At 42.3% G+C, this 26,656-nt stretch overlaps 1 protein-coding gene across 6 annotated transcripts in view; it reads left to right on the top strand.

Moving 5' to 3' along the window:
• FBXL4 (F-box and leucine rich repeat protein 4) overlaps positions 1 to 26,656 on the top strand; it is a 100,919-nt gene that overhangs the window by 65,666 nt on the left and 8,597 nt on the right. For 5 of the 6 annotated variants that reach the window (XM_045009220.1, XM_045009221.1, XM_045009217.1 and 2 more), the window contains 2 exons: positions 17,301 to 17,372; positions 18,713 to 19,043. In XM_045009220.1, coding sequence (XP_044865155.1) covers positions 17,301 to 17,372; positions 18,713 to 19,043 — 403 coding nt within the window. The remainder of the gene's footprint in view (positions 1 to 17,300; positions 17,373 to 18,712; positions 19,044 to 26,656) is intronic. The other variant, XM_045009219.1, reaches the window with a different exon arrangement.

Genomic DNA, 26,656 nt, shown 5'->3' with positions numbered 1-26,656 from the left:
AATACCAGGGAGCTCTGTGGCATGTGTCTAAAGCATTTTTGCTATATGCAATATATATAGCTTTGATTTCCTCCCTCCACAGACTAGCCCCCTTCACATTAGATCAGAGAATATAATGGCTTAATTGTAAAGCTGGCTTGGCCACCTCTTAGTTGGCATGTGGTTCCAGGTGGTTCATTGCTTGCAACATGGCTACTGGAATAGGGTGACCAGATGTCCTGATTTTTGGGTCTTTTACTTATATAGGTTCCTATTACTCCCTCACCCCCATCCCGATTTTTCACATTTGCTGTCTGGTCATCCTATACTGAAACAGCACACACAAGTAAAAACAGACTAAAATATATTTCAAATCCTTTCTAGTTCATGTATTCCTCAGGGCTGCCCAGAGGCGGGAGGGGAGGGGGGCAATTTGCCCCAGGCCCTGGGCCCTGCAGGGGCCCCCCACGAGAATATAGTATTCTATAGTATTGCAACTTTTTTTTATGGAAGGGGCTTCCAAAATTGCTTTGCCCCAGGCCCCCTGAATCCTCTGGGCAGCCCTAGTATTCCGCACCAAAGTACAGTGCTGAAAAAGGGAGGGCAATATTGATACCTATGCAGCAATCTAGATCCAAATTAGATTTACAGGAACCAGGCCATAAGGATATTTAGTTTTCATCCTTGAATATTCCTGTAGCACCCAAGACCTGCTTTTTATGTCAGAATTACTCAAGTGTTCTGTCCAGGGGACACATGGTATTGAAAATAGTTTATAATTGAAAGCTGCTCTACTTTTTGTTACGCAGCCAAACACTATGTAAATTTCTCTGAAATTCAAAAAACATGCTGAATTACTAGCTTGCTTTAAAAATAAAAATGGAACCTAGTGATTCTAGTATCATTAAGGTTCTGTATGTTTCCTTTATAAAACACTCCCCTTTCAATCTTTAACTAGCCTACTTGTTTCTCAGTATTGTAATACATACAAGTATGTAACTTCAAACTGATCTTTGCCTCGTACAGTATCTTGGACTAAGGATGAATTAAGATCAGACTGGAAATCTTAATTTCCTTGCTTGAGTGGTTTTAAACTAGACCCTTATTTCACCTTTAATATCCTTTGTATGTCTGTTGTTAATATATTGCATTCTTCTTTCAATCAGAGTGGAATTTCCTTTTGAGAATATCGTTAGTGCTACCAAAATTGTTCTCTTAGAAGCTAAGATACAATGGTGATAGTTGCCTTAGAAATACCTATGGTATATAACAAAAGTGATATAATGTGTTATAACTATACAGATTTACCCATTGTGACTTTAAAATAAAAGAGGCATTTAAGAGAAACTACACAGCATCTGCTACTCTGGTTTAGTAACTAAAAAAAATCAGACAAAAAGCTATAATTCTTTCTAAATCGTCTCTTAACATACAAGTTGTTTCATAAATTCTGCCAACTCCCGATTTTGGCATTGTGTAGTAATGAGTAGACAGCCAACGAGTGGGAAGAAATTTAGTTCTGAATTACTAAAATTATTTAAATTAATAGATTCCGGGTGGTTTCAGATAATCCCAACAAGATCAGCTTTTAGAATAATTGTCTAGATTCTTTTTGTATAAAACTTCACTATTTGCAAGTTTAAAATCATAGGAGGTATAATTGTTTCTTCATGATGATAATAATAGCACCTTTCATCTTGAAGTAGAATTGTCTGCTGTCTGACCTGATTTCCTGCACATTGGCATTTGCAATGTGGTGGAATATGTTCTTTGCTAAATCTAGAGAATAAAGATTCACTTACCTTAGATAAAGATCAGTAAAAGCATCAGAGATTATGATTGTCTGTTTTCAAATTATTGTGTTTTGCTAGCTGCTTTCCCCAGAAATTCTTGTTTTAGTATTTTTGCAACTGAGATCCAAAATAGGAGAAGGATTTTTTTTTAATATTGTGAGATAGTGTATGGAAAGGGTATTTGCATATGATATTATTGAAAATGCCCTATGTCCATTCTTACCTATTGAAATTAGCCGTTCCAGATTTATATTGATTTAGTGTGGAATTATATTTTTTTTAAAAGGAAGCCAGAAGCTTGCTGCCATCACAGACTGCTCATCTGAGAGCTGAACTTGACATAGGAAAAGGAAAGCTGTTGCTATTCAGCAAGATACTTCTGTATGTCTAAAAAGCTGAATTAATGCTCTTAACAGTGTGGTTTGGTGAGCTTTGCTGGAATTTGATTTATTGCTTCTCTGCAGTAGTGTGACAGAAATTACATAAATTTGCAATAAGGAGTAGAGGTTAGAATGCCTCGTAAGACAGGCCAGTGCTTCTCTCTTGAACAGAATTTTCTTAGTCCCCTCTATGTCACAGTTTCACAGTAGGAGCATTCCCCATCTTATCTGCCCCGTTTGCTATAGAGATCTTTGCTCTGAGCCTGGGCTTAGGATCACCACTCAGAAAGAATACTTCAGTATTCTGTGCCTCGAAGCAGCACACATGGCAGACTCCAAGTCTTCCCTTGTAGCAGAGCTTTCACAAAATGCTCAACTAAATGTCTGTTTCTTCATTGCCTTTGAAGTTTATCTCCTCAAAACTGCTAAACTAACAAAAAAAATCATCTTTTGGCTTTCTGAGGAGGGTCTGAAGGATGGCACCTCTTTTCCTTACCCCCTTCAGAAATGTCAGACAGGAAGCCAGCTCCCAACCAGCATATGGGCAGGGTCAATATTGAGAAAGTGGAGCAGGCTACATGAAAGCCTGGCTTATGCTGGTGTGTGGGTGAGATTTGTGCTGAGATAGTTGAGCAGCTTGCATAGAAGCTACCTTCACTGAGACCAGGCCAGAATCAGGGGCATTCAATTGAAGGTAAGGGTTGTTTGTTTAAGCTCCCACCCCATAGTTACCGTACTCCTATTCTCACAGCTTGTAAAACCAAGAAGGAAAATTTCACTGGAGTTTCTTGAATCTTAGGAGAGAATCTCAGGGAAATAGTCTCCCCCCCCCCCCCCCCAGCTGAGCCCTCTGTTTTTAACAATCTGGGTTCCTTCTCGCACTGTGACATTGTGACAAGCTGCAAAGTCCTGCAAGCTTGCACTTACACCAACATGCATGGGTAGGGACCACACCCAGCTGTGTTCATGAATGCTCTGGACAGCCTCTGCATGAACCAACAATAGAGAGACTTCAACCAAAATACCCCCCAGCTATGGACCCCGGAGTTGTACCGGCCTGCCCTGGTCAAAAGCCTGACCAATAAAGATTATTACAATCACCCAGTCTCTGCTCCCACCCCCACCCCCACCCTGCGCGACGTGGAGCGGAATATGCACAAAACCTTTAACTGAGCTGAGATTTTTCCCAAACACTTCACTCAAAAACACACTGGTTAAGAGCAAATATAAAACAGGTTTATTCACTACAGAAAGATAGATTTTAAGTGATTATAAGAGATAGCAAACAGATCAAAGAAGATTACTTAAGAAATAAACAAAACACAATCTAAATCTTATACGCTACACGGGATTATTTTGAATCAAACAGTGCCTCACCCCGTTAGATAGTACAAGCAGTTTGTAGATGTTTTATACACAGGCAGGAATCGTCTCTTCCAGCCTGGGACCAGCACTTTCCCCAGGTCAGTCTTTGTTCCTAAGGTGTTTCCAGGTGTTCTTATAGAGGGAGTGAGGCCCCTTGGTGATGCTACTTTCCTCTTTTATAGTTTCTTCCTTAGGGTGGGAACCCCTTTGTTCCAAGCCAAGTTCCCAGCCCATTTTGTGGAAAAATACAGTTACCAAAATAGATTCAGTACCATGTGATCTGGTCACATGCCCTGGCATGCCTCGCTGAATCATAGCAGCCATTATCCATAGCTGTCCGAAGCATTTCCAAGTGAGAACAAGCCTTTTTCATGGCCCATTGTTTCCGCTGATGAGCCATTAGCACTGTCTAGTTTTGTTGTACTGGAAAGGCTAGTTGCAGGTGTTACCCAGAGCAAGTACATTTGAAATACATATACATAGTCAATATTCATAACTTAAAAAACAAAATGATTCATGCATACAAATAGCATAATCATATTCAGCAAATCATAACTTTTCCATAGTTATGATTCCACTGTACCTCATGTGACACATCTTGTACAAGATGCCACATAATCAAGATGCAATATAATTATATCATAATCATATTACTGTGGTGAATATGGAGTTCAAATTGTCACAGAGCCCCCAGAGCAACCCAGAGGATGAAATTCCTGCTCCCAGCCAGCACATAGGCATGGTACGTGCTGAGATGGCTGAGAAGCATTCCTCCTCCCACAAGCTATTTTACCTGAAATATTTCAGATGCCATGAAAGGTGCCAGCTCGTGACCTTTCTTATACTAGTGAGTTATTTTGTCTTCAGTTCCCCCAGCTGTGTCCTTCTTCATAGGACTGGAAGGGACCTCGAGAGGTAATCTAGTCCAGTCCCCTGCACTTGTGGAAGGACTAAGTGGTATCTAGACCATTTCTGGCCGGTGTTCGTCTAACCTGTTCTTAAAAAATCTCCAATGATGGAGACTCCACGCCCTCCCTAGGCAATTTATTCCAGTGTTTAACCACTCTGACAGTTAAGCAGTTTTTCCTAATGTCCAACCTAAACCTCCCTTGAAGCACCTGTCTCCTCTCCCTTTCCAGTTTCCAGTGATCCCCACAGGAGCTCATAAAGTGGTTACTGTTTTCCTTAGGGAAGACATTTAGGAAATGTGTCAGCAGACTGTCCTTTCAACTTTCCCTCACACAGGTCCCCTCCCCACTTCTCTCAGGGTTTGGCCCAGGTACTGGTGAAGGCTGTTGCTCACAATTAGGTCTTAAAGAAACAGTGCTAATTTTAAAATCCCTCATGAGAATCTCCCTTCTACTCTAAAGAGAAGAAGAAATCTCTAAAGCTGTACTTCTGACACTGTTAAACCAAGCTTTCCAGAAATAAACTTAAGGGGAAAGGGTCTTACTTCACAGGTGCTTATGATTTTACAAAATGAATCACTATAAAACAAAACACAAACCCCTTCCCTACCTAAAGAGTTGAAGAAATACTGAGTAATTCCTCAGGTAGTTAATGACAGTTTGATTAAGGTGGAGTGGGAATTCTCTGTCAAGGTTTACTTATACTTACGTAAGCCTATGGCCTGGTCTACACTATGAGTTTAGGTCGAATTTAGCAGCGTTAAATCGAATTAACCCTGCACCCGTCCACACAACGAAGCCATTTACATCAACATAAAGGGCTCTTAAAATTGATTTCTGTTCTCCCCGATGAGGGGATTAGCGCTGAAATCGATATTGCCAGTTCAAATTAGCGTTAGTGTGGACGCAATTTGACGGTATTGGCCTCCAGGAGCTATCCCACAGTGCACCATTATGACCGCTCTGGACAGCACTTTCAACTCAGATTCACTGGCCAGGTGTACAGGAAAAGCCCTGTGAACTTTTAAATCTCATTTCCTGTTTGGCCAGTCGCGCTCATCAACACAGGTAACCATGCAGAGATCAGCGCAGGTAACCATGCAGAGCTCATCAGCACAGGTAACCATGCAGTCCGAGAATCGAAAAAAGAGCTCCAGCATGGACCGTATGGGAGGTACTGGATCTGATTGCTGTATGGGAAGACAATTCCGTACTATCAGAACTACGTTCTAAAAGATGAAATGCCAATACATTTGAAAAAGTCTCCAAGGGCATTGATGGAGAGAGGCCACAACAGGGACTCAACACAGTGCTGTGGGAAAGTTAAGGAGCTCAGACAAGTGTACCAGAAAACCAAAAAAATCAAACAGATGCTCCAGGGCAGAGCTGCAGACATGCCGCTTCTACGCTGAGCTGCATGCAGTTCTACGGGAGACCGCCACCACTACCTCACCCCGACCGTGGATTCTGAGATGGAGTACTCTCAGCCAGGCCTGAGGATTTTGCGGACGGGGAAGATGAGGAGGAGGAGGATGAGCTTGAGGAGAGCACACAGCACACCGTTCTCCCCAACAGCCAGGATCTTTTTCTCACCCTGACTGAAATACCCTCCCAAGGCGGTATCCCAGACCATGAAGCCGTAGAAGGGACCTCTGGTGAGTGTACCTTTTGTATATATAATACATGGTTTAAAAGCAAGCATTTTTTAATGATTAATTTGCCCTGAGGACTTGGGATGCATTCGTGGCCAGTACAGCTACTGGAAAAGTCTGTTAAGGTGTCTGGGGCTGGAACGGAAATCCTCCTGGGACATCCTCCATGAAGCTCTCCTGGAGGTATTCCAAAAGCCTTTGCAGAAGGTTTCTGGGAAGAGCAGCCTTATTCCATCCTCCATGGTAGGACACTTGACCACGCCATGCTAGTAGCAAGTAATCTGGTATCATTGCATGACAAAGCCTGGCAGTGTATGGTCCCAGTGTTTGTTGTCATTCAAGCAACATCCCTTCTTTATCTCTCTGTGTTATCCTCAGGAGAGTGATATCGTTCATGTAACCTGGTTGAAATATGGGAATTTAATTAAGGGGACATTCAGAGGTGGCCATTCCTACTGGGCTGTTTGCCTGTGGCTGAAAAGAAATCCTCCCTGCAATTAACCAAGCAGTGGTGGGGGAGAAGGGAGCATTGGCGCTGAGCTGTTCGCGTTTGGCTAACAGGGATCTTCCCTGATACCAGCCACACGGTGGCGGGAGGGGTAAAGCGATCATCCCAGAGAATTGGATGGGGGGGGTTAGTCTGGTTTCTGCTGCTGCACATTACACGAAAACCGCAGCACTCAACGGGCTTTGCTTGGTATGGGAAAGGAGGGCGCTGCTTTTATGAAGGTTGCAGAAGCCGAAAGACTATGGCTTACCATGGCTGCCTGCAAGCCGAATTCTGTTGCCTGGCCCTGAGTCTGTGATCTCTAACACCAAAGCCGCAGGCACTAAATATAAGATGCAAAAAAATGACCTTGTACCAAAATCACATGTGCTATGTAATGTGAATAGTGTTGTTCTCCGTGAAAGAGTATACCCATTGTTTTGTAAAATGTATCTTTTAAAATACTTCTCTCCCTTTTTTCCCTCCTGCAGCTGCAAATTTTTCAAGCCTCCCTCCTCCGTCCCAAAGGCTATCTCAGATAAGGCGGCGAAAAAAATGCACGCGCGATTAAATGTTCTCTGAGATCATGCAGTCGACCCTCAATGAAAGAGCTCATCTGAATGTGTGGAAGGACACATTATCACAGTACAGGAAAGCGGCCAATGAACATGAGGACAGGAGGGGCGAACGTGAGGACAGGAGGGACGATTGAGATGAGAGGTGGCGGCAGGAAGATCAGAGGAGGCAGGATGCAACGCTGGGGCTACTGCAGGATCAAATGGACATGCTCTGGCATCTGGTGGAGCTTCAGGAACGGCAGCAGGATCACAGAGTGCCGCTGTAGCCCCTGTTTAACCGCCCTCCCCAAGTTCCATAGCAGCCTCATCCAGATGCCCAAGAATGGGGCGGGAGGCTCCATGCACCCTGCAACTCCACCCCAGTGGACAGCCCAAGCAACAGAAGGCTGTCATTCAACAAGTTTTGAAGTGGCCTTTTCCTTCCCTCTTCCCCTTCTCCCACACCCCACCTGGCCTACCTTGTCAGTTCTCTCCCTATTTTTATAATCAGTTAATAAAGAATACATGGTTTTTAAATGATAGTGACTTTATTTCCTTTGCAAGCAAGCTGTGATTGAAGGAGGGAGGGTGGGTGGCTTACAGGGAATGAGTCAACCAAGGGGGCAGGTTTTCATCAAGGAGAAACAAACAGAACTGTCACACCGTAGCCTGGCCAGTCATGAAACTGGTTTTCAAAGCTTCTCTGATGTGCAGCGCTTCCAGGTGTGCTCTTCTAATTACCCTGGTGTCTGGCTGCATGTAATCAGCGGCCAGGTGATTTGCCTCAACCTCCCACCCCGCCATAAACGTCTCCTCCTTACTCTCACAGAGATTGTGGAGCACACAGCAAACAGCAGTAACAATGGGAATATTGTTTTTGCTGAGGTCTGAGTGAGTCAGTAAAGTGCACCAGCGACCCTTTAAACATCCAAATGCACATTCTACCACCATTCAGCACTTGCTCAGCCAATAATTGAACAGCTCCTGACTACTGTTCAGGCTGCCTATGTATGGCTTCATGAGCCATGGCATTAAGGGGTAGGCTGGGTCCCCAAGGATAACTATAGGCATGTCAACATCCCCAACAGTTATTTTCTGGTCTGGGAAGTAAATCCCTTGCTGCAGCCATTTAAACAGACTAGTGTTCCTGAAGACACGAGCGTCATGAACCCTTCTCGGCCATCCCATGTTGATGTTGGTGAAACGTCCCTTGTGATCCACCAGTGCTTGCAGCACCATTGAAAAGTACCCCTTGCGGTTTATGTACTGGCTGCCCTGGTGGTCCGGTGCCAAGACAGGGATTATGGGTTCCATCTATCACCCCACCACAGTTAGGGAATCCCATTGCAGCAAAGCCATCTACTATGACCTGCACATTTCCCAGAGTCACTACCTTTGGTAGCAGCAGCTCAATCATTGCTTTGGCTACTTGCATCACAGCAGCCCCCACAATAGATTTGCCCACTCCAGATTGATTCCCAACTGACCAGTAGCTGTCTGGCGTTGCATGCTTCCACAGGGCTATCACCACTCACTTGTGAACTGTGAGGGCTGCTCTCCTCTTGGTATTCTGGCGCTTCAGGGCAGGGGAAAGCAAGTCACAGAGTTCCATGAAAGTGCCCTTACGCATGCGAAAGTTTCTCAGCCACTGGGAATCATCTCACACCTGCAACACTGTGCGGTCCCACCAATCTGTGCTTGTTGCCCGGGCCCAGAATTGGTGTTCCACGGCATGAACCTGCCCCATTAACACCATGATCTCCAAAGGGCCCGCGCTTTGAGAGAATTCTGTGTCCATGTCCTCATCACTCTAGTCACCGCACTGCCATCGCCGCTTCCTCACCTGGTTTTTCAGGTTCTGGTTCTGCATAAACTGCATGATAATGCGCGAGGTGTTTACAATGTTAATGACTGCTGCTTTGAGATGAGCGGGCTCCATACTTGCCGTGGTATGGCGTCTGCACTGAAAAAAGGCGCGAAATGATTCTCTGCCATTCCTCTGACGGAGGGAGGGGCGACTGACGACATGGCTTACAGGGAATTAAAATATTAAGTGTTTGCATTGTAATCCTCTGTAATTATGTAAGTCATCACACAGGAAAGGAGCATTAATTAATGTAAAATGCTGGCTTCCTATGGAAGACATTAGGCCCTGCTTACCAAGAAGGCCCAAATGAGCCATTGTGAAACATCAAAGAACAAAGACTTTGTTGATTGCCCCCACCCCCACCCCCCACTCATGAAGAGGGGATGTGCACAGGGACTTGTCCCTTCAGCTTGGACTCTGGGGGAAGGGAATAAAAATCCCTGACAGGAAGAAACTGCATCTCTATGCTGCTTAGACTATGAGGGGCAAGGATTACTAAGCATGAGTAAAAGATACAGTGTTTGGCCTGGTTTAGCTCTACAGGACATACAGAGCTTGCTTATTATAGAAACTTCTATTACTTTTTTGGAACTTAAGACTAATTCATTTGTGTGTATATCTTGACCTACTTTAACTTTTGTAAATAACTCATTTATTTTTCTTAGTTAATAAATCTTTAGCTGATTTATTATAGATTGGCTACACGTGTTGTCTTTGATGTAAGAGCTAAGGTACAATTGACCAGGGGTAAGGCACAGGTCCTTTGGAACTGGGGGTAATCTGAACATTGTTGTGATTTTTCGTGTAAGGGGTTCCTTATGTCAAAAGCAAGCTTACCTGGGTGACAAGACAGATTGAAGTACCCGGGGGGCTGTCTGTGACTCCATGTTAATGCTGCTGTAGTGCCTGAGGAATTCACATTTGATGGTTGGTGAAATCTAAGTACAGAATTCACAACCTGTTTTTTTTAACAGTCTGCCCTGAGGTTGGTACTCATGCTCCTGAGCCACTCCAGACAGGCACTAAGGATGGAGTGGGCCCAATCAGTCCTTGCTACCTGTGGCAATGAGATGGAACCCTAGTAGGATTTGCTTACTCTGCACACTGTGTGATTACTTGTCAAGCTAGTTATAGTAGTAACATGGAGTTAGCACATTTAATATTAGTTTTATGCCTGTTGACAAATATATATAAATAATTAAGATTTTTATATTAGTTTAGGGGATTCCCAGTACCAGGACCTTGGCTGTGATGGGTGATACTAAATCCTTGAGAATTAAAACTTGCCCCAAGATATCAAGAGATGGTCCACCACTTCCCTAAGTAGTTTGTTCCAATGGTTAATCATCTTCACAGTTAAAAATCTGTACTTAAATTCCAATTTGAATTTCTCTGGTTTTAACGTCTAGCCATTGGTTCTTGTTATACTTTTCTCCACTAGATAAGAGCTCTTTAGTACCCAGTATTTCTTGCTGTGAAGGTATTTATACTCTGTAATCAAGTCACCTCTGTCTTTTTTGTAAACAGATGGAGCTCTTTAAGTCTCTCACTGTGAGGCATTTTTCTCAACTGTCAAATCATTTTTGTAGCTCTTTTCTGCACCCTTTGCAATCTTTCAATATGTTTTTTAAAATGTGGACACCAGAACTGTATGCCATATGCAGAAGTAAAATCACTTGCCTTCTCCTTCTTACTATTCCCGTTTACACAACCAAGGATTGCATTGGCTAGGATTACGATAAGTCTGGGTTTTCCTGGACATGACTTAGTTTTTGGTCTGCCAATCTTTGTCTGGGTGGATTTTTTTTAAATATTAGCAAATGTCCAGGATTTTTCCCTGCCATACAGGGCTGACAGCCTGAGCCCTACTGCCTAGGGAGCTGACAGCCAGAGCCGCTGCCTCCCTGCCCAGATTGGGAGCTGGCAGCTGGAGCCGCAGCCTTAGTATCAAATCTTTCTTCAATGGGAGATGAAATTGCTTTTTAACAGTAGTCCACAAAGACTTCGTATTTTTTTCTTTATCTGTTCAGGTCTCTGTTTACACTAAGTGACAGTCACCCTTGTGCAGTATAAGGTTCATGCACTACTTAAGCCCTCAAAATAGGGTTTCAGTGGAACTGAATGGTGCATATTCTATGAGTCGGGCTCTACCAAATTCATAGCCATGAAAAATGCATCACAGACCATGAAATCTGGTCTCCCCCCATGAGATCTGGTCTTTTGTGTGTTTTCACTCTGTACCACACAGATTTCACAGTGGAGAGTCCAAGCAGTGCACTAATACGAAATGGGCATGAGCAAGCACTCGAAGAAAAAACGGTTACTAACCTCTTGTAACTGTTATTCTTTGAGATGTGTTGCTCGTGTCCATTCCATCACCCACCCTCCTTCTCCTCTGTCAGAGTTCCAGCAAGAAGGAACTAGGGAAAGGGGAGCTGGTAGCGTATAGGCACACCACGCCAGAGGGCGCCAGAGTCGGTCCCCTATGGATGCCACTGAGGGAAAAACTTCTGGCACCGGTGTACGTGGCAAGCACACACACCTGACATGGATAGGAACTGAGTTTTCCTCAAGCCTGAAAACTGATGTCTGGAAGGATTTTATACGAGTGTACTGAACACCACAGATGATTCAGGGCCCATAAAACCCAACTGGCAACCATTCATTTCATACTTGAAGGACCTAACTTTACAAGAAAGTCAGGATAATAGGTTTTATTGAAAGCAGTGCATTTCCTTTCCCCCTCCTGCACCCAGATATCAGTCCAGCAGCCCAAGTCAGACTTTGTGGTGTCCCCAAATGGCTGTTTGAAGAAGGAGAAGGAGTCATCCATTTTGTTCCCAGGGAAAATTCAGATCACTTTTGAGACCCAAGGGAAGCCAGGGCTGAGAAAAAGGCTACGGAGAAAGAAGCAGTGGGTTGAATTTTTATAAGATGTAGTTCATTTTTCTTATTCTTGACGCAATGACAGATATATGGCTGGGGGGTTCAGAGTCACTGCTTTCCAGGATTCAGTCCCCATTCCATAGATATAGCCTGTGTTCCTTGTACCTAGATGTGTAACTTTGCATTTGGCTGTATTAGAACATGTTTTGTTTGAATGAGCCCAGCTTGCCAAGCATTCCAGATTGCTTTGTATGACCACCCTGTCCTCATCACTACTTACCATTCCACCAGTCTTTGTCATTGACAGATTTTATCAGCAGTGATTTTATATTTACTTGGATATCATTGATGACAATGTTGAATAGCATTGAGCCTAGTGCTAATCTCTATGGACCCCCACTAGAAACACACTCATTTAATGATGATTCCCCACTGATAATTATTTTTTAGATCTGCCAGTTAGCTAGTTATTAATCCAGTTAATGTGTGCTTTATTGATATTTTATAGTGCTATTTTTTTAATCAGAATGCCATGTGGTACTAAGTTAAATACCTTACAAAAGTCTAAGTGTATTACATCTATGTAGTTACCCTTATCAACCAAAGTTGTAATCGCCTCAAAGAATGAAATTAAATGTGTTTGACAAAACCTATTTTCCATAAAGCCATGTTGTGACAATGTCCAGACACCCCAGTGAGAGAACAGAAGGTTTAACCCTCCAAAAAAAGCAGTTAAATGACCTGTTTGCGTACAATCTTATTTCACTGTAAAAGAATATCGAGTTAGAGCTTTTATGAAAACTTGTAATGCACTGAACTGAATAGTAATTATGAGACATGTATACAGGTTATGGTTATGAATGTATGTATATATATAATGTGTGTGTGTGTGTGTGTTTGTAGAAAATTGTGATTATAGTTGTGACTGTGTTGCAATTTCAGCATCGCTTCACAACTAGGCGATGAAGTGGTCAGGCAAAGAAGGGCTACCTCCCCAACCAGAAAGACTAGCTTCAAATACCTGTCCATTGTCCAACCCAGGAAAAAACAATGAGGAACCATCAAAGCAAATGAGAACAGCTTGAAACAGGAAAGAAAACCCCCAGTCATCGAAAACTAAAAAAGGAGGGAGTTTTCCAACTTCGAATTTTTATAGTGCCTGAAGGGATAATAAAACTGCAACCCCCTTTTAAAATGAAAGGGTTTGAGCTAAATAGCATCAAGAACTAGGAGGACAGTTTTGAAGTGGGAGCCTGTCTGGGATGCTGGATCCCTCCTATAGGTTGGGTGTACCCTGGAAAACTGTTTTAATTTAAGAGGTAACTCTTGTTAGAAAAGAGATTTTATCTACAGCGAAAGTGAAAAGCCTTACATTGCATCTTTGTTTGTTTTCTGTGTAATTTGTATCTTTGCTTTCCATCACTATTTCATCTTTGAATCTGTAGTTTTTCTATTAAATAAACTTGTTTGTTTTCATCCCAAGCCATCTCTGATGCGCGGGTGTATGCCAAAGTGAGCTGATAAGGAGGCGGGGGGACTGGTTTCATGCCTTCGGGTGCGGTCTGAGTGGCTGGTAATTAAGAATTTGGGGAGACCTAGACTGGAAGAGCTAGTGGTGTCATCCTGAAAAGTGTAACTAGGCTGCTGAGGGCCAGGATGAGAACTTACGCTTGTGGGCAGGCTACTGATGTTAGGGAATTGGACAATGGCTGCATGGCACAGAGGCCCCCAAAGTTACAGAGCAAGAGGTGACAGAAGCCATATAATATCATGTGTTGACTGGCATTAATTATATTCCTCTCCTTTAGTTCTTTATCAATGGAATCCCATATCACCCTTACCACTCTTCATCTGCCATTCTAAGTGCTACTGCCTCAGCACAAATTACTAATATTACCACAGTACTGATGACTTCTTCTGTTCAAGTTGTGAATGGCATTTGAAAGCACCTTCAGACACCAGACAATGTAGTTTCCTCCAGCTGAGAGGAAGAATATTTGTTATTCTACTGTTCCCGATATAGCAGGGAGATATGTTCCCCATTTATACCCCTTGCTCTCCCTTTTGTGAGCCTTACTGGTGTCAAGTGTTCTGTTCCAGAAGTGGTTTGAGACTAGGCAGTCCGTCAGATGCCTTCCTCATCTCATGGACACCAGGGATCAGATATGCCTTCCCACCCATTCTATTGATATCAAGGGTTCTAAGGGAACTCAGGCAAGATTCAGCCTTAATGATCATGGTAGCCCCAGTTTGGGTCAGATGGTTCTGGTGCAGTGACCTGTTAGTATCACTTCCAATCACATTACGTGTACTACCCAACGTGATTTTGCAAAATGAAGATCAGATCTTAAACCAGAGGTGGGCAAACTACGGCCTACGGGCCACATCCGGCCCGCGGGACCATCCTGCCCAGCCCTCGAGCTCCCGTTGGGGAGGATAATCCCCGGCCCCTCCCCTGCTGTTCCCCCTTCATCGTAGCCATGCCGCTGCACGGGAAGCACTGTGGGCAGCACGGCTGTGCGCTCCTGCAGGGCAGCGCGGCAGCATGTCTGGCTCCAGCCAAGCGGCACGGCTGCCAGACATGCTGCTCTGAGCGGCAAGGTAAAGGGGTCGGGGGGTTGGATAAAGGGCAGGGGGCCTCAGGGGACAGTCGGGACAGGGAGTGGGGGGTTGGATGGGGCAGAGGTTCTGTGGGGGGCAGTTGGGACAGGGAGCAGGGGGGGTTGAATAGGTGTGGGAGTTCTGGGGGGCCTGTCAGAGGGCAGGGGTGTGGATAGGGGTCAGGGCAGTCAGGGGACAGGAAGAAGTAGGGGTTGAATAGGGGATGGGGTTCTGGGGGAGCGGTTATGGTTGGGGGGTCCTGGAAGGGGCCGGTCAGGAGTCGCAGGCCTGTGGGGGTTGGATGGGTTGGGGATTCTGAGGGAGGCAGTCAGGGGTGGGGGTGGGGGCCAAGATCTTTGGGGAGGCACAGCCTTCTCTACCCGGCCGTCCATACAGTTTTGCAACCCCAATGTGGCCCTCAGGCCAAAGAGTTTGCCCACCGCTGTCTTAAACCAATATCCGGCATCTTTACATCTGACAGCTTGGATGCTGGCTAGGTGACTGCCAGTGAAAGAAATTGTTCAGCTGAAGTCCAGAACATCCTAGTATAGCAGAAAAAACCTCTACTAGACTGACCTATACAGCAAAATGGAAGAGGTTTTCTGCTTGTGCAGCATGACATTGCCTTGGGAGTCCCCTGTTACTGCTATTTTGGATTATTTGCTAGCACTAAAACATTTGGGATTATCCATCAGATCCCTAAGGGTATATTTAACAGCAGTATCAGTACATCCTCCTCCTATTCAGAATCATATCATATTTCCTCTTTCTGAAGTTGCTAGATCTTTCAAAGGCCTCATTCGTGTGTTTTTCCCCCTATCTGGTAACCCCCTCTGTGAGACATCAACATAGTATTAACTGGGTTAAAAGGACTTCCTTTTGGGCCCCTATCAACTTGTTCTTCGTACCGTCTGTCTACGAAGATTGCCTTTTTAGATGCTATTACATCTGCTCAGAGGTCCTTTTTTAAATAGTTATTTTCATCGGTCTGATTTAGTAGTCGATAGTAGACCTCTACCATGAGGTTACCCATATTTTTTTTTATTCCTTTTATTTTTACCCACTCTCAACTGGTCTGCTCCTTTGTGTGTGTGTGTGTGTGTGTATGTGTATATATATATATATATATATATATATATACACACACACACCAAGTCTCAGTGATGCCAGTTGTCATAATTTAGTTTATGTACTAATACTTCCAGTTCTTCCTGTTCATTACCCATACTCCTTGCATTTGTGTGTAGATATCTAAGATTCCCTCACTGATTTCCATCTTGTTGTTCCTGTGACCCTATTGTAATTTTCCATGTCTTCTGCCTCTCCCCAACATCTAACCCTCTTTTAAAGTTGTCTTTTGTTTATACTTACTCACTCGCCCCCGTTGAACCTAGTTTAAAGCTGTCCTCGCTAGATTGGTGAGTTGGTGTGTGAAGATGCTCTTCCCCTTCTTGGTCAGGTAGGCCCCATCTCTTCCCAGCCGACCACCTTCCCAGAACAGTATCCCATAATTGAGGATTCTGATGCTTTCCCATCGACACCATCTGTGCAGCCATGCATTCATCTCCAGGATGCACATGTCCCTTCCTAAGCCCTAACACTTAACTGGAAGGAAAGATGGACAAGAACACAGACATTTTTCTTCTAAAAGTTTAGTACAGAAAATAAATTAGACTAATTTTATATAAATTACTAATATACATACACAGATGGTTACACCAGTTCACCTTTAGCCCTTCTACTTATTAACAAGTTGTTTTGTCTTTTATATTCAGCTTGTTTTATTTTCCTCAGTGAAGAACTATTACAAATACTGCAGATTTCCAAATATTATGTTGTCCGTATGTTGTGATATTTATTCCTGCTTATGAACTCTCATAGGTTTCAGAGATTACAGAATACAAATTGTCATATCTTTAAAAGGTGATTAAAATGTTTTAAGTGTAGCTCACATTTATTTGTAGTTCTGTTTATCCACAAATGTATGACAATTTTGGTTTCTTTTGCCCTTCAGTTTGAGTATATTTCAAACTACAAAACAAAATAAGGCAATACAGTGTAATATAGTGTAGTACAGTGGTTTTATTTTTTTTAGAAGCACAAATTTTCATGAAAACACGTAGCCTCACCTTGTCTTATAGAAATAAAACTGAATATTTAAGCATATAAACATTCTGCAAGGTGCACCTGATTCTAATATAGTTTCAGATTCTTTTAGTTGTGTGGCAGTATTCTGAACAGAATGGCCATGTTAAAATGGCAGAAACATGACTGTAAAATAAACGTTATATTCATTTCAGTCTGCATGTTGCTAGTGACAGGTGCTCAATGGTTGTCAGTACCCTTGTCAGCAAAGAGAATCCTTTGACATTAAAGTCCCCAGTTCAATCCTGATGCTGTGTGACTCTATTGGCAGGTCCATCAGGCTGTAGCTGATCAGTGAATGTCAGAGATGCTGCTGTTCTTCTGGGATGTCACCTGTCCCTAGTGTTTTTGGTTTGGCCTTGCTTGTTGTTTGAACTTACCACACTTTCCAACAGCTCTCCTGTGGGAGATGAACTGATAGGTCATGGGAATATAGGTATCTTTAGAGCATGCAAAATCTCATCCAAAGTGACTTACATAAAGGCTTGTAATGATTACCTTGACTCTAAGCCAATCAATGGTTAGCACGCTTAGGGACTCATTAAATGGCATTTGTGGTGTCTGTAACCTAAGTTTTGAGCTGTATTTCAGGGAAAGTGGTGACAGCCTTTAATGTCTAATTGACCTCTTCTCTTTGATTCACTTTCCATATTCGCCTCTGATGTGGTCCCCAATGGCAGCAAACAGCACTGCTCAGCATTCTGAACTTCTGTTCAGAGCTTCAGCACCTCAGCCTTGGTAGCTGTGTCATGGTAAGTAATTGAAGTCGTGTGTGTGTGTGAGAGAGATGACTGAGACTGAACTTACTTTTCTTTGTTTACAAAAGTTTTAAAAGATAGTTTACTTCATTTGCTTATCTAACATTATCCTCTATTCTTATCGGGCAAAAATGAATGTGTGTGTGTGTGTGTGTGTGTGTGTGTGTGTGTGTTTAAAGGGACACTGGCCAGTTTTGTAGGCCTAAAATTTAGCTCACTATCCCCCCGCCCCTGACTGTTTGTAAAGTGAATGCAGTTCTTTATATGTTTAGTGGTTTGTTTGGTTTTTTTGCTTCCAAAACTAATGTTTAATGTTCATTTTTATTTAAAGCAAATATTCATTATTGGAAGCCTGGCACTCATGAACAACCCCAACAGTAATAAATCTCTGTGTACGCAGAATGAGTTAGTTTTATGGAAATATTTTTAGTCATAGGCTTCCCAGGGCTATGGGGTTTTTGTTACTTTTTAAAAAAAATAAAAAAAATAGGAATTGCTGATGAAGAGGCCCTTCCTAAACTATGTTGTACCTGAATGCCAGAGGCAGGCATAGAGGGGGCCTTATTTTGCAGCTCCCTGTGCTTATAAATACAGCAGAGTACTTAATATGTGACTTGATGGGCTTCTCCACCTAATCAGGAAGCAAAAGAGAAAGGAAGAGCTGGATAGACCTCCCCCAGTTGGCTCAGCAGTACCAACTAGCTCTTCCAAGAGTCTAGACCTCCAGTCATTCCTTTGATAGTGGGTTATACTGCCCACACAATGGGTCACATCTTCATTCCCCCTAACTTCCACAGTGGGGACTGGCACTGCTTCCCTGAAGGCTAGATCCAGGTTCAGCCCTTGTTTAACCTTGAAAAGGGATGAGACTTATTCTTCTGTCCATATGCAGATGTATGTGCACTGTTTATTTTATTAAGTGCCGTTAACCCACCAATAGCTCTGTTGTTATTCCTCCAATTGCCCCTTTATATAAGCAAGGCACACCACTGTCAATGAAACTTAATTACCCTTTGGGGGAAAAAAGGCTCTTACAAAAATTGCGCTAGCAATGCAAAAAGGAATGTTGGGAAGAAAATCAGTTTTAGTTATAGATTTTAATTGGTCTTTCTTATTCAGTGCGTAAATTTAAAAACAAAAGAAAGTGTAAAAACTGATGGAAAATTTACCTTGCCGTTGTCTTTTTTTAAAAAGCAGAATGAGACCTGTCCAATGTGGTGATTAACTCCTCTCCAAATTCCTTAGAAATGAAAAACACTGAAGACAGATCAATAGACTTATTAGCAAACAAAGCTGCTTGGGTATAACTGGGAATAACGCTATATAAGAAATAGTGCTTGTTTTCGTCACAGATTGAAGACTATGACCTGATAGCGAGTATGATGGGAGCAAAGTGCAAAAAACTGCGTACTCTGGATTTGTGGAGATGTAAAAACATTACTGAAAATGGAATAGCAGAACTGGTTTCAGGATGTCAGCTCTTGGAGGAGCTTGATCTTGGCTGGTGCCCTACGCTACAAAGCAGTACTGGCTGCTTCACAAGCCTTGCGCGTAAGCTCCCAAACTTGCAAAAGCTCTTTCTTACAGCCAACAGGTCTGTGTGTGACACAGACATTGAAGAACTTGCCGCTAACTGTACTCATCTTCGGCAGTTGGACATACTGGGTAAGGAAGCACATGAATATGTTTTTTCATATGTTATAGGAAGTGAGGTGAGGACTAGATATTGCATAAAATAAGACTTCATTCCAGATCTTAAATATTCTTTAAAAAAATGTCTCAATACAATAAAATTAAAAATGACTACATTTTTTTCCTTTTGTGGTATTTGTATGGAGTATGATAGACTATATTTATAAAATCTGAGTCTTTTGATCAAATAAGCAGACTTTTCTTGCAGAACACACATCAGGCAGAACAGAATAATATTCTCCATTCTTTTTGTCACTTTTACTAGAAGATAATGTCTCTCTTAAAGTTAAAAAGTACTTTACAATGCAACTTAATTGTGTTTTCCACTGATGCAGAAAGGAAAAAAAGTAACTTTTTGCAAAGCTTAAATTTCTAGCCCTTTGTAGCTCTTAGAGATGGCAGTACCTTTTGCAATCTGAAGTAAAATATGCTTTAGACTCTTGAATGAGGAATTTGTGAAGGGAAAAGTATCTCTACAAAACATTGCATTAATCCTGTTAGACTGCAACACGTGGTTTCAATATTTAAAATGGTGAAAGACTGCATGCATTGCCATGAGCCAAGATTTTCTTTAGGGACAGGTTCTTGTACATTTGATGGATATTTTCATGGGTTTAGTTGAAAGAGGAAGATAGAAGCCTAAAAGGAAGCAATTAAATTAATTCAATATGTGTCATGAGAAGAACAAGTTTTAAAATCGATTCTGCAAGAGGCTGAGAACCCTCCATTCACATTGCCTTCATTGGGTGGTTAGAGCTATCATTATCTCACAGGCTTGGGCTTTACGTGTGCAAGAAAATGTACAGCATGGCTTCTAATTGTTAAACAGCCCTATATAGCTTGTACATAAATACCATAACACATGGTTTCATGCTGTTGACCTATGGCCAACATCCAACCAGCATTAGGAAGAAAGGAAAACAGGTGCAAGTTCACTCTTCCCGGAACAAATTGATCAAAACCTAAATATGTGCTTTGTAGTCTGTGTGACGGGTTGCCCCCCCTTAGGATGCAACTGAGTCAGCCTATTATGCCAGCCTGGGTCCTCTTTACCTGGCCTTGCTGGGTTAGGCTCACAAGCCTCTTCCAGCCAAGCACCAAGGCAAGGCCACACCCAACTGCAGAGAGAGACAGATCTCTGGAAAGATTCAGCCTTAGGGGCTTGCTCCAACACTCCGGTGCCAACTCCTTTTAAGGGGTACAAACCCAAAGGTTTTATGGAATTCGCCCCCTCCCTCAATGTGGAGGGAGATATGCACAACTTCTTGCCCCTCCCCCAGCTAGAAATTACATAAACTGGGTTACATTATAAACAAGAAACAAATTTATTAACTACAAAAGGTGAATTTTAAGTGAATATAAGAGATAACAGAGGGAACAAAGCAGATTACTGAGCAAATAACCCAAAGTCCACAAGCTAAGCTCAGTATACTTAAGAAACAGGTCACAAATTGTAATTTCTTACCCTAAATGTTATTTTAGGCAGGTTGCAAAGTTTCTGTGGTTCAGAGTTCCAGTTATATTTCTTTTCAAACTGGACCCCTGTCTCAGTCTGGACTCTCATCCCCCACCCCACCCCCCGCCTCGCCTTCCCTTCAGGTGGCTTTAGCAGTCTTTCTTCTTGGGCAGACAGGCCATGGAGAGGAGGAGCCCGCTTTGCCTTCCTCCCCACCTTTAAATAGGATTTACATAAGGCAGGCATCCTTTGTTTCCCAAACTTGACACCCTCCCCATCGCTTTCCAGTGGAAAGTTACAAGAATTCCCAGGTAATGTTTAGTATCAGGTGACAAGACCACCTGACTCTGTAGTATCACAGCATCCATGAGTCCGTGGCAGTATGGAGCGTCCTCAGGAAGGACTTTTCACAGTCCATTGTCCTTGCTGATGGGCCATGGGACCTGTTTGGCTTTTCCATTGTTGTACCTGAAGTGTTAGCAGTGGGCATCACCCAAAGTAGCATAGTTGAAATACAGATACATAGTCAATATTCCTAACTTCAGATACAGAAGTGATACAGGCATACAGATTGGATAATCACATTCAGTAAATTATAACCTTTCCAGTGATACCTTATAAGACCCATCTTGCATAGAGTATCTCTCAGTTATGTCATATCCATATTATAAATATATTTCCATAAAGAATATGGAGTGAAACGTCAGAGTCTGTTTTAAGTTAATCTGTTTTGCAGCTAGATTAAAGAAGGCATATTTCCTGGACATACAAACCAGATCTCCAAAAGGCTTACTGAATAAAAGCATTTTATAAACATATACGTTCTTTTGGCCACCCACTCTCATGCTTATCTATTATGATGGAATTGTGTCTGCCCACAAATCGATCTGACCTTTTCACTAGAACAGAAAGGCCGAGCAATGAATAGTTTGGTTGTTTACCCTGCATAATGTCTGCAGGCTGTGCTTCCTCTCTGCCAGCAATGAGGGTTTGTTGCCACATTCTCTCTTAATATTTGAATTCACTTCTTGACACTTATGTGCAAAATAATATCTGAACAGTGAAAAGAAAGGAACTAAGCTCCTGATCACTTACTGCTGTTAACAAGTTATATTGTTGCGTATATTATAGAAGACCTTTTATGGTGAGACCATATGTGGAGTTACTGCTGTATCCAACTTGCTAGGCGAATCTTGGAGCCCAGTTACCTAATGTGGCAGGGGATGCTTCAGCACTCCCCAAGTACACTGCATCAGCTCTCTGTAACACATCAGTGAACAAGTCCCTTCTGCTGTAGGCATTACTGAAAATCTGGCTGTTTCCGCAGTCTAGTCCTCCCACTCCTTGCAGCAGCAAGTACTTTAAATCACATAACAAGATGGCAGCTCAAAAATAATGACCCCCCAAAAATCATGGAGTTTTCTTTTTTAATGATCAAACTGTGTTTTGGGGCCTAATTTCTGAAATTTCCTTGCACACTCCCAATGTGTGTGGCAATTTAAGTGTTGCCAACTCTAACAAATGTATAATAAGGCCATTTTTGTTTCACAGCAGGAGTTCTCACTGGAGACCCCAACTGAGAGTGGGTCTTCATTGTGCTAGATACTGTACATACACATAATAATTGACCATTTCTGCACTGAAGAGTTTACAATCTAATGTAAAGCACAGTGGTGAATTTGACATGGGAGATAAAACTGACACTCAATAAATTTATCTCATATATGGCTACCATTAGATGGGAAAACTTTTATTCTCTGCTAAACTGGGCTGGGTTCAAGCTGACTTACAAGTGAAGGCTCCACAGCCTATTAGCAATGCTCAGAGTTACCTAATCCCCCACAAGTGCTAATGTTAACACCTTCATGAATAAAGCTTGTTTTATGGAAAGATATGTTTGTTAAATCCAGTTCTGAGCTTTTTGGAGCTTATCTCAAGTAGGATCCTCTTCTCTGACACACAGGCAAGATCTCCCACACATTGCTCTTGGTCTCAAACACAGACCTTAGTTTTAAAGGGAAAACTTCCCATTAAGCAAAACCAAATAATAAAAATGCAACATTAAAATATGTAATAGCACAATATCCAAAATAACTTCTACATTCAATGTTTTGCGATAGAAAATCATTCCAACAATTACTCCAGGGTCTTTACACTAACTTCTATACATCTATGTGTATTTTTTTTCATTCTACCCAATCATCTGCAAATTTTGTATAAAAAACCTTCAGCTCCACACCACAGACCTCTTCTATTTCATCTGTAAGAGTAACTAGTAGTAGAAAGCATGTGGTTGTCTTCTGTGGACTAGCTAATACAAAGATTCGCAGCACACATATTGCCAGTGAATTACACAGGTACTTGTGACACAGCAGTGGAAACTCTGGGCATTGTGTGAGAAAATCTCTTCCTCACTCCTCCAGAATTGTGGGAAGGCTGCAGCTTTCACATTATTGTGAGACTGTCTAAGCAGAGACCAAAATGGCATTTCTCACAATAAATTTACAAGAGTTGGCAGCATTGACTTGGTTTCATTCTGATATTGTTAAAGCCTATAAACTCAGCAGGGAAAACTCCTCCTGTTCCAATTAGAGCATTTAACTCCATGGTGGCTTTGTGGGCAGACAAAAATGAAGCCTCTTTTGAGAAGATTTGCTGGGCTGCAACCAGTTTGATTCATTCATTTACTAAGCATTATAAAATCAATATCTTGTCCAAATTGGATGCTGTTTTCAGTTGCTGGGTCCTTCAATTTTGTTCCTTACCTGCAGGGCCCCATGTATCATGCAATTATGTGACCAGGTAAATTGCTGCTTAACTGTGGATTATGTTTAAATGGGTGCATAACGTGCTCCAGAATATAAATTCCCATTAAAAACAATATTGAAGCCATGATCCTTGTCTGTGGTCTAGCAATTCACAGGGCAGCTTTGGAGGAGGTGGTGATATAAAGGTAGGTTGTAGCCACCATTGTGCTTCCTCAGCAAGCTGTGTGCTGGGGCTGGTTCCCCAGTATAAGAGCAGCACAAAGGGACCATTATGGGAGATGGAGATCATAGGTGCACAGGAAATCCTCAGACACATCCCCTTTCCCTACCAGCTGCAGGGGATCGATGGTGTAGGAACCATCACACCAGCTTTACGCCACTGGAAGATCCCCCTGTACAAGGATGATCCTACTATGACTGGCTATGTAAGCATTTGAGCTACACTGTCTTAGTGCAGCTAGATTCTGGCCTGAAGCCTCTAGGCCTTTTAGTTATGAAGATGGCCTCCAGAAGATGAACCATGCACTGAGCAATTGTCACATTCTGGGGTGCAATGCAGACCACTGAGGAGTTGTGGCAGCATCTGCCCCACAACCTTGAGTGTGTCACAATGCTTTCCTGTTGTAGCTCCGAACCTGGACCACTCACAAACAGCCAGACAGCACTCAGGTCACACCCTGAGTGTCAGTGTATAGCTGCAGCCCTGGTCCAGCACTCCCAGTCCCAGATTTTCCCAAAAAGTGTGTTCTGCACTGTCCAGCCCTCTCCTAGGGTGTTCAGATATTAAGTCTGTTGCCTCATAAAGGATCAGTATTCAACAGTTTGCTACTTTAACTGGCATTACCAAACAGTTCAGTTGAAACACAACACTGGATTTGTTTTTAGATTTAAAAAAAAAACCAAGTTATTTAACTACAAAGATATAGGTTTCAAGCGAGCACAAGTATAGGGTCATAAATGATTACCAAAAAAAAAAAAAGTAAAATGCTTTCTAGTAGCTAAAACTTAACAAGCTAGACTCGGTTCAAGGTAAAAAGCCATATGGCATGTTCCCAGCAGTGTGGCTAATCAAATTCTCAGGTCAGAATCTTTCCCCAAAATCAACAGGCTGGTTCCTTTGTCGTCTTAGATGAAAGAGAGAGAGAACACTCGGGGTTTTCTCTTCTTTTCTTTTATAGTCTTTAAGTGGATTCTTCTGAGGGTTACCCCTCAAAGCGAAGTTTATTCATACGGTAAAGAAGGCAACATGGAGACCGAGGTGGAGAACGAGGCTCCATGTTCTTTCTTCTCACCTGTGTTTGCTGAAATGCAAATTTGCTTGGTCTCTTGCCATCTCCTCTCCCTGCTATCTCGAGGCCCCTGTTTACTGCTTATATGCAAATTTAGGTAAACACACATTTCTTTATTCAGGATATTTCAGCTCTGGCAGGGCTGTGTGGTTTTGAACATGTGATAAGAACATCATACGGGGGTTTTCATAACTTTACATATAAATGGTGCTACACTCATTTCACCATGATATTATTGACCAGTGAGTTACTAGTTTTCAGATGATACCTCACAAGGCAAATTTTGTATAAAGATTATTACAGTAGTATGTAGGGTCTGAATACAGGGGGTACATTCGGTCACAGTAATGCAGTGTTGTCTGCCTGAATTTGCCGGCAGCCTGAAATGATACCTCTGAGAGATGGGAACTGCCCTCATTCATCTCATTGTTAACTCTGAAGTCAACAGTTTGAATGCCAACATTGCTGATTGTTTTAACAAAAGCCTCAAACTAGTATGTTTATTTTTCATTGTTGTAGGTATTGTCAGATACTGATGCAGGATGCACTGGGGCAACTATTTGCTACCAAAGGTTCCTGACAAACCCTGCTCCCCAAAATGTACAGCCACCTTTGCCCTGCACCAAAAGGGGTAATAAAGAATACCCTCTTCAGTGCCAAAATAATCAACTCCCTCCTAGTTACCAAAACACCTCCCACACCTTCCTGTGTGCCTAAAGCCCCAACTGTCCCCTACCCAGCTGTCAAAATCTTCAGCTTTCCCGACGGCTTCAACATATAGTTGATCACTTAAAATACAAAAATTTGCAGCAAATTTAAATTTGAGAGCAGTGTGTAGTATAAATTGAATGTAAAATAAATAACAAGGAATACTGTGCAAATTGGAGTGGTCTGGGGAGTGAGGAGAGAGCATTTGTGGGAGCAGTGCCAGATAATTCCAGGGTCTCTGCTACATAACGTAAGTCTAGTATGTTGCATAGGACACAGGGCTCTTTGAACATTAATTTGGTCTTTTTAGTTTTGTGCTCTCTAAAATTATTGCTAATGTATCTTTGTTGTTTTATGTATTAAATAGAGGCAGATGTTTTCAATTACATTTTGAAACATTTTGTGGGAGTGTGTTGAAGTGTCCCCTGCCATAGAATTTTGGGCTTCAATAATTTTATTAAAAAAAACAGGAGTACTTGTGGCACCTTAGAGACCAACAAATTTATTTCAGCATGAGCTTTCGTGAGCTACAGCTCACTTCTTCGGATGCATAGAATGGAACACACAGACATGAGATATTTATACATACAGAGAACATGAAAAGGTGGAAGTATGCATGCCAACAGGAAGAGTCTAATCAATTGAGATGAGCTATCATCAGGAGGAGAAAAAAAAACTTTTGAAGTGATAATTAAGATGACCCATAGAAGGTGTGAGGCCTCTTTGACAATTACCATGCATGGGTCTTTCCAACAGTGCCAGGATAGGTGGATCGGATACATGAGCGCACATATGGGAATGCTGATTTACAGCTAAGGAACAAAATTGTCCCACTAAACAGTTATTGCTCTCAGGCATTCTATTGAGCCAGTGCCAGAGAATTTTGCCAGGGAACAAATTGAACAACAAAGTAAAATGACAGATTTGTAAGACACCTGCTGTGCATTTGTACTAAGCAATGGGCACTTAATCGAAGTAACAAAACTCTAGTAAATAGAGATGGGCCCAAACTAAAATCTCATGTTCAAATCCACTCTCCCCTCAAAATCTCGTACCACCCTGTAAAGGTAAATATCATGATAAGACATCCCTTCTATGAGGGACAGAGGAGATATGCTGTACATATCCTTTTAATGTTTTTAATTTTTTGAGAAACATTCCTAATTATACACCGCACAGGTAATGTTAAAAACATAGAATATGTCATATCTCTTATCCCAAAGTCATCTGTTGATGGAGCTTATTCACTAAAATGACTCTTTTAGCCATAAGAAATGTATTTCTATTACAGTTCATTGTCTGTAGGAAAAGTTCATAGTTCTTTAAGCATCCTGATGTGTGTTAACATCCATATTCTCTATTATC

The sequence above is a fragment of the Mauremys mutica genome, chromosome 3 (genome assembly GCF_020497125.1).
Source record: "Mauremys mutica isolate MM-2020 ecotype Southern chromosome 3, ASM2049712v1, whole genome shotgun sequence".
Lineage (NCBI taxonomy): Eukaryota > Metazoa > Chordata > Testudines > Geoemydidae > Mauremys > Mauremys mutica.
This window is presented reverse-complemented; position numbering and strand designations above follow the sequence as displayed.